Source organism: Poecilia reticulata, chromosome 11 (genome assembly GCF_904066995.2).
Source record: "Poecilia reticulata chromosome 11, P_reticulata-male-v2, whole genome shotgun sequence".
Taxonomy (NCBI): Eukaryota; Metazoa; Chordata; class Actinopteri; order Cyprinodontiformes; family Poeciliidae; genus Poecilia; species Poecilia reticulata.
This window is the reverse complement of record NC_088840.1, coordinates 21,314,808-21,329,167: the sequence shown is the minus strand read 5'-3', so window position 1 is coordinate 21,329,167 and position 14,360 is coordinate 21,314,808. Positions and strand designations below refer to the sequence as shown.

At 39.4% G+C, this 14,360-nt stretch overlaps 1 protein-coding gene across 4 annotated transcripts in view; it reads left to right on the top strand.

Moving 5' to 3' along the window:
• The first annotated feature begins 10,970 nt into the window (after positions 1-10,970).
• samd12 (sterile alpha motif domain containing 12) overlaps positions 10,971-14,360 on the top strand; it is a 145,494-nt gene continuing 142,104 nt past the window's right edge. Inside the window, exon 1 of one of the 4 annotated variants that reach the window (XM_017307289.2) lies at positions 10,971-11,174. In XM_017307289.2, the coding sequence (XP_017162778.1) occupies positions 11,162-11,174 (13 nt within the window). In that variant the 5' untranslated portion in view covers positions 10,971-11,161. Of the gene's footprint in view, positions 11,175-11,213; positions 11,761-14,360 lie in introns of those variants that run through there. The other 3 variants (XM_017307287.2, XM_081612365.1, XM_008422740.3) reach the window with 3 other exon arrangements.

Here is a 14,360-nt window from a genome sequence, read left to right as displayed (position 1 = left end):
TAGTAAATGTTGATCAGATTTTTAAAAGTTTATTCTGGAGTGAAAACTGAAAACTTCTCTGAATTTACAACTTATTTTGATCATCAAAAACAATTTATTCAGAGATGTATTGTAAATGACATGATTTGCTTGCATTAATGTGATACTGAGATCTGGACTGCGGCACATAGGCCAGGTTGCGAGAGTCCGTTATTTAAGTTCACGACCTAGAATGTCTTCTCACACAAATACGTCGACTAGGGTTGCAACCCGTCCCGTAAAATACGGAACCGTCTCGTATTTGACTGTTAAATGTAGCGTCCCGTATTGAACCAAAACGGGACACGATTTGTTCCGTATTCTACAAATATGTACGTGTAATAACAAAGAAGTGGTCCCCGAGTACTTTATATAGTAGGCTGCCCCAGTCATTGTTTCACTCACGGTGTTGCAATATTGCGTCCAACTGCCCCGCCCCGCCCCCTATCCCCTATGAGACTAGGACGACGCGTCACTTATTTTGATTTCCGACAGGTGACAACCCTAAAGTTAACCCAAACAAGCTTAGCATTTTCTTACCAAACCGAATCTCTCGAAACGTGCTTATCCAGCTGTCGGTAAAAGTTCGCAAGAGAAAGCTGCTGGTGCCAACGCGGCTCTCTGTATCACTCTGTAGCTCAATGAGCTCCAGCTGCAAATGGTCTGAGTCACACAGGCTGCTGCCCTCTAGTGGGTAAATGAGGAACAGCATTTAGTGTGTAAGCTACGCCCTATGCAGGTAACAGTGCTGCTGCACAATGTATTAATTCTACTTGTGGGCCAGACGTTATTGATTTTATGACAGAGGCTGCGGGGCTGGATGAAATTTAACCACGGGGCGCATTTGGCCCCTGGGCCGGACTTTGGACATGCCTGTTCTAGGTGCATTTAATGCCCTTATGGCTACTGGGTATATACTGGTCTTCAGTCTGTTTGTCCTTGTTTTAATGCTCCTCTATCTGCAGCTAGTTGGAGCTAATTGTCAGTGGCGCAAAAAGTGGGCATCCAGGGTATACAACGCATAGGGGCGCAGCACCAGAGGGGGCGCCAAAACGCCGTCTGGAGGGGCGGCGCGCCGCCTCGGGGGGGGGGGCTGAGGGAGCGTTGCTCCTTTACCCTGACATTCCTTCCCTCGGTGGGGGGGAGGGGGGGGGGCGCCGATCTATGTTTTCGCATCCACCTGAATAATGTGTAGTTGCGCCACTGCTAATTGTGACCTGGTGTGAGGAGTCTTTGAAAATGTTCTTGGTTTTTCTGAGGCAGCCGACCTGTGGAGTTCTTGGAGAGAAGGCAGAGAGCAGTCGATGGTCTTCTGGGCAGATTTTATGATTCTTTGGAGAGTCTTGCTCTGTGCTGCTGTGCAGCTGGAGAACCACACACGGACAATAGCAAAAAAGTCTCCTAGAGTTTTCCCCTAAAATGCACAGGAGGCGGCCATTTTGGGTCATGGGGCAAATTTTGGCCATTTCTCACTTTTACTCACATTGAACTTTAGCAACCTCCTATGGATTTTGACCCATTGGCTTCATTTGTGGCCAGGATGCAGTTAAGGGGTGGGGCTTTAAAAGTTATCAAAAAATTTAGTTTTTGTTCATGTACAAGTGGCGTTGCAGCAGTGATGGCATAGTTACTTAGAAAATTAACTTTATTCGGATTACTGTTTACTCCTTGAAAAAGGAACATAAATTACTGACTACTTGCTTTGGAAAGTAAGTTGCATTAAAAGTAACATTTTTAGTTGGTTTCAGCAGCTGCTAACAACGCTCCACCACCTGTGACAATTACATTGAGCTTTGCTAATATTTAATTGCAAGTTATTTTATAATGGTAACATCAACAACGTATCTTCACTTATAAGGTTGAACTGAAAAGGAGATTTTTTTTTTACGGTTACATCAGTACAAAAAAACATGTTGGTAATCTGTTTTTTTGTGTGTTCCACTATTGTCTGGAAAACTCTATGAAGAATTTTAAAAACCCCATGTCTCCCCCAGGCACCAGGCTCTGCGTTGCGGCCCTGTATTCGGTGTCAAAGCGCAGCACACAGAGCTCCTCCTGCGGCTACACAGATTTGTGACAATTACCTTAATATTAATAACTATAATGGCGTTTAGTTGTACAACTTTACTGACTTGTTCATTCATGGCAGTTTTTACATTTATTGTCCTTTACATATTACTCTTGATATTTGCAGTTTTCACAGTAAATGTATTAACTTGACATTAACAAACACACCAGTATCATCCAGGAAATGATAGACAGGAAGCGCCTGACTAAAACTACCTTTATGACTGACAAATTCTGGGATTTTCTATTAGTCTATGATTATTTCCAAGCCCAAATTGGCAACATCCTGTTCAAAAACTAGCTCAAAAGGCGCAACTCGTTAAATTTGCAAGCGACATAAAAAATAAATAAATAAAAAATCGGGCTTGGCAACATAAAACTCAAAATAGTTCTTGTTTTTCCACCAACATGATGCGCATCTCCCTCTATTGTTTGTTTCTGTTGCTGCTGCTGTTGCATAGAGATGTTGGTCACTTGACAAGACACAGAGGAAATACAATTAAATTACAAAAGAAGATAAAAATGCAAAGATTTTGATTAGTAACTGTAGTCTGACTACTAGATTTGAAATGGCAATGTGTTAGATTACTCGTTGCTGAAAAAAAACAAACCTTCTTGCCAGGTCCTGACTCGCAGGCAGGTCCTCACTCGGAGGCAGGTCCTCAGTCAGAGGACGGTCCTGACTCGGAGTAAGGTCCTCACTCGGAGAAAGGTCCTCACTCTTAGGACAGTCCTGATTTGGAGGCATGTCCTGACCTGGAGGTAGGCCCTGATTTGGAGGTAGGTGCTGACCTGGATGTTGGCCCTCTTTCGGAGGACGGTCCTGACTCGGAGTAAGGTCCTCACTCGGAGGACGGTCATCACACAGAGGATGGTCCTCACTCGCAGGACGGTCCTGATTTGGAGGCATGTCCTGACCCAGAGGTAGGTCCTGATTTGGAGGCATGTCCTGACACGGAGGTAGGTCCTGACCTGGATGTCGGCCCTCACTTGGAATAAGGTCCTCACTCGGAGGACGGCCCTGATTTGGAGGCATGTCCTGACCCAGGGGAAGGTCCTGACTTGGATGTCGGTCCTCACTCGGAGTACGGTCCTCACTCGGAGGAAGATCCTCACTCGGAGGACGGTCCTGATTTGGAGGCATGTCCTGACCCAGGGGAAGGTCCTGACTTGGATGTCGGTCCTCACTCGGAGGACAGTCCTTATTCCGCGGACGGTCCTGATTTGGAGGCATGTCCTTACCCGGAGGTAGGTCCTGACCTGGATGTCGGCCCTCACTCGGAGGATGGTCCTCACTCGGAGGAAGGTCCTGACCCGGAGGATGGTCCTGATTTGGAGGCATGTCCTGACCCTGAGATAGGTCCTGACTTGGATGTCGGTCCTGAACCAGATTCTGGTCCTGACTCAGAGGTTGGTCTCACTTCTCTGAGTGGCCCAAACTCAGAGGCCAAATTAAGACTGGACAAAACTCAACATTTGTTCCACACTTGGAGGGTTCTTGAGTCTGAGCATCGTCTGAATTATCTCCACCACAGAAAGCTTGTTGAATGAACTTCCATGCTTTTCTGAGATAGTCTTGTGGTGGAAGGTTAATTTGCCTGGATGTGCCAGGGATCTTTAGAAACACTGTATAACCTTGTAAATAACTATTGGGTTATCACTTTTTAAAATCATTTTAAACAGGAATTCTCTAACTAAATTATCATTGCCTGAGAGAAGTTAAAAGATTTCTCCGCAGAGTTTTCTTTCCATCTAGTCAAAAAAGACAAAATCTGTGTCCTTTATTTCTTCCCAGAGTTTAGAAGCAAGCTTTTTCTGGACAGCTACGGTGTGCTTCATTTTGTGAATGGCATATCTAGGTCTATGACTGGACTTGTATATCAATTGCCAAAGAATTCTTTCCACCAAATTTCTTCTTTCCTCTTTGGTTCCATGTTTGAAACCCATATCTTTCGCGTCCCTCAAAAATCGTTCAGGGTCCATGCCTGCCCGAGTATGATCCTCACTCAGGCAGTTTTCATCTGAGTACAAGTCCTCACTAGGAAAAATCGTCTTTCTGGTCTTTCATTTTGTAAATGTAAACATTTTCTTTGGAGGAACAGGATTCTCCAGGTGATGTTTGAATTTTTCCACAATAACATAGCAGATTCTTCACTTTCCAAAGAAGTTCGTTGAGAAAGTTTTTTTTTTTTTTTCTTCTTGTAATCTGGGGTTGTTTGACCAGGATGGACTTTGTTGGATTACCTTTTTTTCATGTTTTTCCAAAAAAAAGTGAGCTGTGAGCTCTCGTCTACGATTGGCTACCGATGTATGTGGATCCCCAACCTGCTCGGCCATGACTCCCTGAAAGAGGCCCAGCAGCAGTCGGTCGCCTGGCTGCCTGGCTTGTCCTCTCCTGACTGAAATTAAAGCTGCAGTATATATTTATTTTCAAATTTTTTAAAACTCATGTTGTGACAGTATGCTATGAAAGGTAATCTGTGAAAAATCTATTTCCTCTGCTGTCTCCCAGTTAGTTTTCTTTTTGAACAAACAAACAAATGACTGTGAATTTAATAGATTTTATCTCTTGCAACACTAATAATGTAGGTGTGGAATAATATGCTAACTTAAACCAATCTGTCATTTTTTTGTACACTCAAATTTAACAAATGTGTACTTATTTAATGATTATTGCTCCTTCTGTGTACCTTTGGTTTTAAAAAATAGCCAAGACACAAATCAGGTTATTGTTTGAAAGTGAGTGAATAAAACTTCTAGAAAGATGAATGGCATTATTTCTGTGATTTTTTTTATTTTTTTTTATTATCCTTTTATTTGAGTCTGCTTAAAAATGTCAATTTTTTTTATTTCAACAAGAAAATATGTAATAAATTATGTAAAAGTCTGAATATGCAGGCCTGGTACTTAATCTGATGGCGTCTTGAATTTTGTTTACATCCTGACAGATTGTCCCAGAATCCGCCAGCAGGGGGCTCCAAAGAGCACTTCAACTTTTAAATCTTTTTTTTCTTCGGTTTTGCTTGAGATCAACATTTAAAAAAATCAGTTTTAGTTGAATAATTTAAAATAGTTTTCACCAACTTGTTTATCTAACATATATGACAACATATAGGGTCATTGTAGATAGAAACAGGAGGAGTGAAGTTCCAAAATAAAACAAAAATATTAATCAGACATTTTCTAGAAACGACAAAATTTCTGAGTTTCAAAAGTTGAACATTTGCTGGGAAAAAATCTGGAATTTTCAGATTAAGCTCAGAAATGTTCTGGAGAAAATAAATATAGAAATTTCTGAGTTTCAAATGTAAAAAAAAAAAAAAACTCAGAAATTTCCAAGTTTTTTTGAGAAAATTACTGAAATCCATAAATTTCTAAAATTTATATAGCAAATTTTATAGCATATTTTTACTAGAAAACATCCTTTTTCCTTTGATGGACATTTTCTTTTTTTTTTCTTCCTATCTATGGCCCTAATACACCATCGTAACTGTGGTCAAAATATTGTCTGGTTTTTTGGGTTTTTTTCCAACAGATTTTCAAGATCCTGTGCTCAGGTGAGATTGATGCACCTTTTCTCAATGTATTTTATTTTATCTATTTATTTTTATCTCAAGGCACTTTACAAATAAGAGGTGCCATTTTTAAAATAAAGAAATGGAAAATCAAAGCAATGTAATAAAATAAGATCACAAAGATCATCTAATTTATAGCTTTTAGTTGAACATAGTTTGTTTTTCCACTGGATTTCTGATGGTAAAAGGAGAAAACTTTCATAATCTGTGATAGATTTTGTCACAGTTGCCATCATCAGAGTTAAATACCTGAGGTGCAAAATCAAACTGTATGAGGCTTTAAGTTCTTTATTACCTTTTGCATATTCTAGCATCTTATTTTTTTTACGCAGAACTTAGTCTGGGGGAATAAGGTGAAACACTTGGAACTGTTCCTCAGCCTGCAGCAAGATGGGGGGCGGAAGTGGAAACATTGCTGAGGAGCAGCAGAAGTGGGAATCAGTGCCAGTAGAAAAGTGATACTTCCTCATTCTGTCAGACTGATTATCTTTTTATCTCGGCGTCAGTCGCCCTTTGTCCCAGCCACACACTGCTGCAGACAGCGACAAAGGACCTCATAAAAAACACATCTGTTGTACAACTTGGTTTTGTTTGCCTGACTCTCACCTGTAATACCTGTACTGCCAGTTGCTCCTTAGAGGAACAACAGCCTGACCTGCTTCCCTTTGAGTTCACTTTGTGATTCTCACTAAGTTGAGTTTTCCTTTCCAGAAAAAAATTCCCACAAAGGAGACAAAGATTCTTGATTTGAGTCAGAACCCACTGTACCTGGATCAGTCAGTGTGGGTTCTTATCTAAAAACATACAAAAACGGCATCGATTATCAAACAGGATTTTTTCATTGTTTATTTCCTTTTGCAGATTGTGACAGTAAGGATGCATAATTAGTGGAAGTATGCACAGGGATGACATGTAGTAGTAAAGCTTTGTGGTATGTAATCACTGAGCCAGGTATGTTGCTCAACCTGTTGTATCTTTTTCTGCAGGAATGTAGGAATGCAGTGTTGCTCTTTACTGTAGATGCCAGTTAATGTCAGTTTCCGCCAGATAGGATATGCACTACTGTTCCCTATGAAAAGTCTTAAATTTAAATATCCAAAAGGCTTTATAAAAAAACATTAAATGAAGTAAATTTAAAGGCTTAGATTATCATTACATTGACCAGTTAAAAAAGATCCATTAACTAAAAAACGTTTGCCAAAATGCTCATTTCTGATTATTTTGTGACATCTATTTACGCATTTTATTTTACTATTATGTTGTTTTTGCGTGATCATTAACGCTTCAAAATAAATGCAAGCTCTGTGATCTCCTGTGTAAACTGCAAACAACCTGAAAGTGTCCCGCATGCGCAGTAGAGGGCGCAATAACGTCACACGCAGCAGTGTTTCGCCAACCACCATAAAGAAGAAGAAGAAGCAGCTTAGTGTTTGCAGAAGTAAACATGGATGGATGCTAACGGTGGAGCGTATCGATTTTGAAGTTATTGTCCGACCGGAGCAGCATCTTAATCCTCATTATAGTCCGTCATAGTCCTTTAGTTGTTGTTTTTCTTCCCACTTGCGCATATCAGGACGCAGAATAGTGACGTTTGTCGAGTATCAATGACGTTCAGGTCGGATTAATGCAACCTGTCGGTAGAGGTCACATTTAAAAAGATCAAATACGTATCGGATATCAAAATCGCATTCGAATAAATCCGATACGTTTTAAGTATTTAAATAAATAAAATCAGATTTGGATCACTTCAGGCTGCAGTATGAACTGTAGCCTAGGAGTTTGGCGACCACTAGCGTTCTTGTGACTTTAAACTGCTACCGCTGGCCAGGCCCTCCCACCCAACTCGGTGTTTACACTCACACAGCTGCAAAAGCAGAAGAAAAGGCTTCTGTACCAAAAACGTTTCAGAATGGTAAGTCAACAGCAAAACATTTGTCTTTTACAGCAGCCAAAGGTAAACGTTAGCTGGAGATAGGCACCAGTGCCCCTCCCGACCCCACTGAGGGACAAAGGTGTAAGAAAATGGATGGATAGTGCAACCGAAAAAAAATTTAATCATGAGGCTTAGCGCTTTGTTAGAGAATAATAGTGAAACAAAAAAAAAAAAACAAGTATATAAGAAAGAAAGCACCGTCAAGATTACGTTACATATCAGACTGGTGAGAGATCATGCTGTTTAATTCAGAGTTGGAGCAATAAAAAACAAACAAACCGAGAACGATGCATTAGTTCTGTGTAATCCATCATTTTGGGAGAAAAATGGCATTTAAGGACTGGAGTTGCTGACTTCTGCTCTAAATAGTCCTCAGGTATGGATGTAGTTGTTTGTCTTGTGTGTCTCTGTGATGGACTGGAGACCTGTCCAATTTTTAAAATTATTATTGATCAACTATTGTGGAATGTGAGCTGATGAATTCAGTTTAGAGGTTGTGAATCAGTGTGTGATGCATTTAATAAATTATTAAATGTTAGTTTATTGTGACTATTTTATACCAGGGCCAGATTTACAATGATGACTGGAGTGGACTGGCGTCCTGTCTGCCATAAGGAACATTTGTTTTTACTAATGCAGTAGCTGCAATAATATACGACTCAGTCAGAAACAACCAATTAGAGCCAGGAGGAGGGTTTTAGTGCTGCCAATCATGCTTGTGCTCACCCCTTCTGCTTGCTCTCTGCTATGCTGCTGCTGCAGATAAGCGTTTTTCCTGTAATGATAAGTTGTTTTTCTACCATTAGCACAATAGACCCTTTTCACATGACGTCACACAACTTCCGTTATGGCTTGAAACAGTGTATCTTTAGTTCCGGTGTGTGTAGTTAACGCTGTTTCTGGACTCTAAAGCAGCTGCCACAAATACGATTTAAAGATATATCACTATTTACAAACAATTTTTCTTCATCAACATGATCTAAACTGGACAAATTCCTCGCTGATTGATACCAGTTTGACTACAAAGGTACGTGTTTTGGTTTTTTCTAGCTGTTAGTTGATATGCTAGGATAGCAATAGTAATTTGTTAGCTGGCTAACATTACGTAGCCTTTCTGTTTTGGAAATAGAACGTATTTAGGCTCTAATCTTAATCAGATGTTTATAGTATAGACTGGGGTTGCCACCTGTCATGTAAAATGCATGATCGTATTAAACCCTCCTCACTTACGCTAGTTTCACCACCTGCTAAGTAGCGACATTACCTGTAGCCACAAGTCCAAAACTCAAGTTATGCCAAACACCCGCTGCTCCACCACGTCCTGAGAAGTTAAACTCCTGCTACGATCAAGACATGAGGAGGAAGACGCTGTTTTAGATATAGATATCTATCAATCAGATTAATGTTTCCATGGAGAAATGTGATGATCTATCTATATATGCATTAGCTCATTAATTTCACATTTCTCCAATATTTACCAAATGTTATTATTTAAGTTTCTTCTACTTTGTTTTCCTGTGGTTGTAGACTTGGAAGTAGAAAATTGATAACATAGGAATAATAACTTTATATCCCTTTTAACAGGTGACACTTGATTCTGTTGTGCTGCCTGTGGAAACAAAGTGCATGAAGTTTGTGCTCAGGTGGGAAAACCCTGTGGATCACATGGTGGGACTTCTGCTTCAAACTGCTCACTACAGTATAGCGTCGTCTCTGTCATCCACCAGTTCACTGCAGACTGGCCCCCGCCAAGGACCCTACATGGATGTCTTCTTAAGTTGTAAACCCTGAGTACATACTGTTGAAATAAAATTGATGTGTCTTTTGTAAATACATTTTCTCTATCAATGACTTAAATTATTATGGTAATTGTTTGTGTAATGTAGTAACCATGTACAGTGTTTAATATAATTATTAAATAGATGTTTTAAAGAAACAGCCACAAACCTCATGTCTTTGTTGCACAATGGCAGCTTTAATTTTAGCATTTCCTCTCCTCCACATACTTTGTTGCTAGATGTGTAAAATTTACAAAAAGAAGCAATTTAAATGTAAAAGTTACTCATATGTAGATTACTCAAGAGAAGCTATTAACAATAGTTTTTTACAGAACTCTACACAACATCAATTAATTTATTAATAGAATAGATACACAAAGATTTTCTTTCTAACACAGCTACACAGAATGAGTGTTCATCCAAGAAGTGTGACTTGCAGGAGCAGGGAGGCTCTGAACTGGTTTCTCCTTTTAAATCAAGTGGCCCATGATACTTTGACTAGGCAGCAGATGTCCCACAGCTGATTGACTGAACCTGCCATGGACAGAGGAACGAGACCATCTCAGATATGGTAGGTTGTTAGGTTGGCTACTGTTGAGAAAGATGGACAACAAAACAAATGGAGAAATTATGAATCACATCAGAATATGTAAATTATTTGGCAGATGGCGCTTAAATCAATATTTAAAATGCTTTTCTAAACAACAGTGTTGGAAGATGTCAGTGATTTTAGTGAAACTTTTAACAACACAGCACTGAAAGGCAGCAGTGTACGTGTATGTTTCCTAACTGTGGCTAAAGCTGCTGCTAGCTGGTTTACTCTCCGATCGGGGGCCGGTTCCTTTAAATAGAATGATAAATTGACAATGACTAATAATAGCTAACACTTAAATGTTGTTTTATTAAAGTTGATACAGAAAGTGAACCTCTAAACGTTACAGCACTGACAATCAGCGTATAGATGTTCCCAAATGTGGCTAAAGCTGCTGCTAGCTGGTTTACTCTCCGATCGGAGGCTGTTTATTTTATACACAGTTAGAGAATGGTGGCTTGACAATGAGTAATGATGGTTATCTAACACGTTAATGCTGTTATTATCCTTACCTTTTATTGTATCCTTAAGATAATGTGTATCCGTGAATTTTTCAGTCAGGTTTCCCGAGGCAAAATCACACCGGAAATAAAGATGCACCGTTTCGAGTTATGGTGGCCATTGTCTGACGTCACTGTGAAAAGGGTCTATTGAACAGCATACATGAGGATGATTGACAGCGCTGAGGCCTTCCTCCTGATTGGCTGTTTTTGGTCACAAGCGGTGTGTTTTTGTAGACAACAATAGTGGCTCAAGGAGCTCAGGGAGAAAGTTGAGCTCAATTTTTTTTTCCAGAGATTATCGGTCTCATACCATACCATCATGACATGGTGACCGTTTTAATAAATATGGACAAACATATTTTTTGAAAAAGTTACTAGTGATTGTCATTATTCATAAAGTGGCAGAGGATAATACTGTAAAACTCATCTGTCACATGATCATCTCTATCCACCTTTTTAAAAACTTTTAAAAGAAGCTCCTGGCTTCTTTCAGCCTCTGATATTCTAGCCTACAGGTCCCAGAATGCTTTGCGAGGCAGCAGCTGTGCGCTCCAGCAGCTTGCCCGCAGCAAACTGATGATAACACGCCGAACAAGGTGCAACGAAAGAGCGCTGAGTTGTTGTGTTTTTCTTTTTCTTCATCCACATTTCGGCTACTCTGATGAAAACCATGTTCGTCTCTACGGAGTAGCACGATGGCGGTCGAAGGTAAGGCTTTGTTTTTTCCTTCTGCGCTGTCAGTTTTGTTTTTTCAGGGTTAATTAGTTCTAGTTGAAGGTTTACAGCGTCCAGCCCGGGCGGCTCAGCTGTGATTGGGTGACTTGTCGGGAATACGTGCTGTTATTGCCCCGTAGAAGTGAAATGGAGGTGTTCTCCACAAGGAGCAGTGAACGCGCAGCCTCTGCCTTTACATTTGTGTGGCTCCTGCTGGGGGAACAGGTCTTTGCATAATCACGTCCGGCTCTACCTGGCGCTGCGTGTGTTTTCTGGACGAAGAACAGCGGAAACAGAAAGGTTTCAGTCCCCCCACCATCCTCTCCTTGGCATGTGATGTTATGTCCTGTGTTGTGATGCAACAGAGAGCGAGTCCATTCTGTCTGAAGCTCGTCATTTGAGGCAGCAGGTGTTCTGACATGTGGACCTGAAGAGTCACCCTCTCCTGCTCGTGATTGACTCCTTAGTTATTTAAGGCAGCTTCCGTCTGGACGCTTTAAAGTCGGTGGGTCTGTCGGGATGCTCGGTCAGTCTCCTCACCTTATCGGAGGCATCTTGTGGATCCAGAATCCAATGAGAGGTATGTTGGTGATTCATCGTTTCTCCGTGCAGACATGACGGTAAAGACTGGCTCTCCTGCATCCAGAATCTGCTTATTTATCTCTGATCGTGTTGACCTTTAAAAGTCTCTCCCTTTTAATTTTTATTTAAATAGTCATTTGCATGCATACAATGTTTTCCCCATGTTACAAATCGAAAAAAAAAACACACACCCCCATCCCCAGAAAGCCATTATATTGGAGATTTTACATTATGCATGAAAAAGCTGGAGTTTTCTGGCGTTACTTTGAATTACAAAAAGTATTCGTACAACTTCAAGGTTTTATCATTTAAATTATGATTTAATGAGACTATTTGATGCGTAAACCTTGAGACATAGTTTAGTAATTGATTATTGTTAATTGAAGTACAGATTTAAAAAAAGGCCAATTGCTGAGAAATTGTACAAGAGCAGTAATTGTACAAAACTGTACAAAATGTATACGCTTTAGATTGAAGATGAGGAGAATCTTTGTATATAAACATGTTTTAGCCAAAACTCCTTAAGAGTCAAAGTTTTTGTTTAAACCTCACTGAGTCAATACTTTGTGGAAGCATCTCTGGTTTTAATTCAGTTCTTTTTGCAGTGTATCTTCACCAGCTTTTCACGTTTGATTTAGAGGTTTTGAAATATTTACCCATTTTTCTTCAAAAAACAGCTCAGAGTCCAGAGGTTGGATTTAAAATTTTATCACAATATTTTGCAGTTCTGTTTTGATAATGATAAAAGTGACAATTAAAACTATTTTACCTTTCTCTTCTTGGCTAACTGTATGGCACAACATTCATATTGCAAGAAACACAAATACTTTTCTTTAAAAACACCTAAAGCTTCTTCAGGATGCAACTTACTTAAAGAAATGTGATTTATTTCATATTTAAGACTTTAAACAATCATATTTTTCATATTTTTGGAGTTACTGATATTAACTGATGCTCTTGTTTAGAAACAGACTTGGACTAGGCCATTCTAACACATTAATGTGCTTTCATCTAAATCAGGCTTTTAAATTGCCCCAGTTCCAAGTGGCCAACATGGTGTTGCAATAAACAAAAAAACAACTTATTTTGACAAATATCAGAAATTCCTTCAACAGTCAGGTCCATGAATGCAACCTTCAGTAAACCAACATTAGTGCAATGTTCGTCTCCTGACTGGAGATTAGGGCTGAAACGATGAATCTTTTAATGAAATAATTTAATAATCGATTAACTGGAATATATAGACAGTTAAGCTAAAACTGTACAAAAATATATACTTTTTTCATTTAAGATAAAAACCTTTTTTGTCAACATTTTTAGCTTCACCTAGTTCATATTTAGCAAATTAATGCTACATTATGGCATTTTAGGCAATAAAATGTTTATTTTTGTACTTGGAAAAGGATTTGATTTGTTAGCATCTTTTAATGGGCTCTTAGTGTTGTATAAAAAAAGGCTCAAGTGTTTAAATTAATAATCTGTGTAGAATGTGTTGCTTTATCAGATTGTCAGGATCACTGATAGATTAATCGATAACTAAACTAATCGTTAGTTGCAGCCCTGGTAGTGATTTTAGCTCGTAGAATTAATGAAGCACGTCTTTATCAACACTTACCCGTAAAACTTGCAACAATAAAACATTTGGTCTGCCGAATATTTGTTTTACTATCTCATCCAAATGCAAATGTTGTCCTTTGCATGACTTTTATCTGTCAGACAGGAAAAACACTGTAATATTGACACCGCAAAGGTAACATCTGTACGTTCCAATTGGTTTGAGTAATCTTCCTCTTTCAACATGTTTGCCGTCTCAACAATGTTTTGACATCGTACTGCAAACTCAGGGCAGGGAATGAAATCAAAGTGAAAATCTGATGCAACATATTGAGCTGGATTTGGTAATAACTGGAAATAATCTGACTGCAGTTCACTAACAAGAAGCTTGTAAAATAATAAACCCAAAAAGTTAAATTCACAGTTCTTTTGAGCTGCAGCTCTTATGCAAACAAAGAATAAAATACAGCGTCAATTGCGTTTTTGTCTGCAGGTCATCTCGGTACCTTCAGTGACTCACCACCTTGTGTCATTGCAGAGACATGATTTATGAGCAGCGTTTCTCTTCAGTGACACTTCAGTAACATCAGATCCGAGAGCACAAACTGATTTTTTTATAACTGGAGACATGAAGCGATGAAACAGTTTCTCATTCAGAGATTCAGATAAAAAGCTGTGCATCTGACCTTTTTTCATGTTTTAGAAAAAATGAAAAATACTGTTGGCATCATTATTGAGCATTTTCTCCTTCAGATTTAGCTCTTCTGTCAATATTTTATTAAATCACATTCACAGGAACAGCTAATTGACTCCAAAACCACATTTAAAAACCTCATGCAGGTCACATAAAAACCCAGAATATGTAAAACACTGCAGGCCTCGGTTAAGGTCAGAGTTCACGATGAGAAAATAACATGATCCCCACGTCTATAGGAAAATATTCTGTAGATTTACAAAGCGATGCCGTAAAGCTTTGGAATCTGTGCATCTGTTACATCATGTTATAGTTATTAATATTAAGTGTCACAAATCTGTGCATCCGCA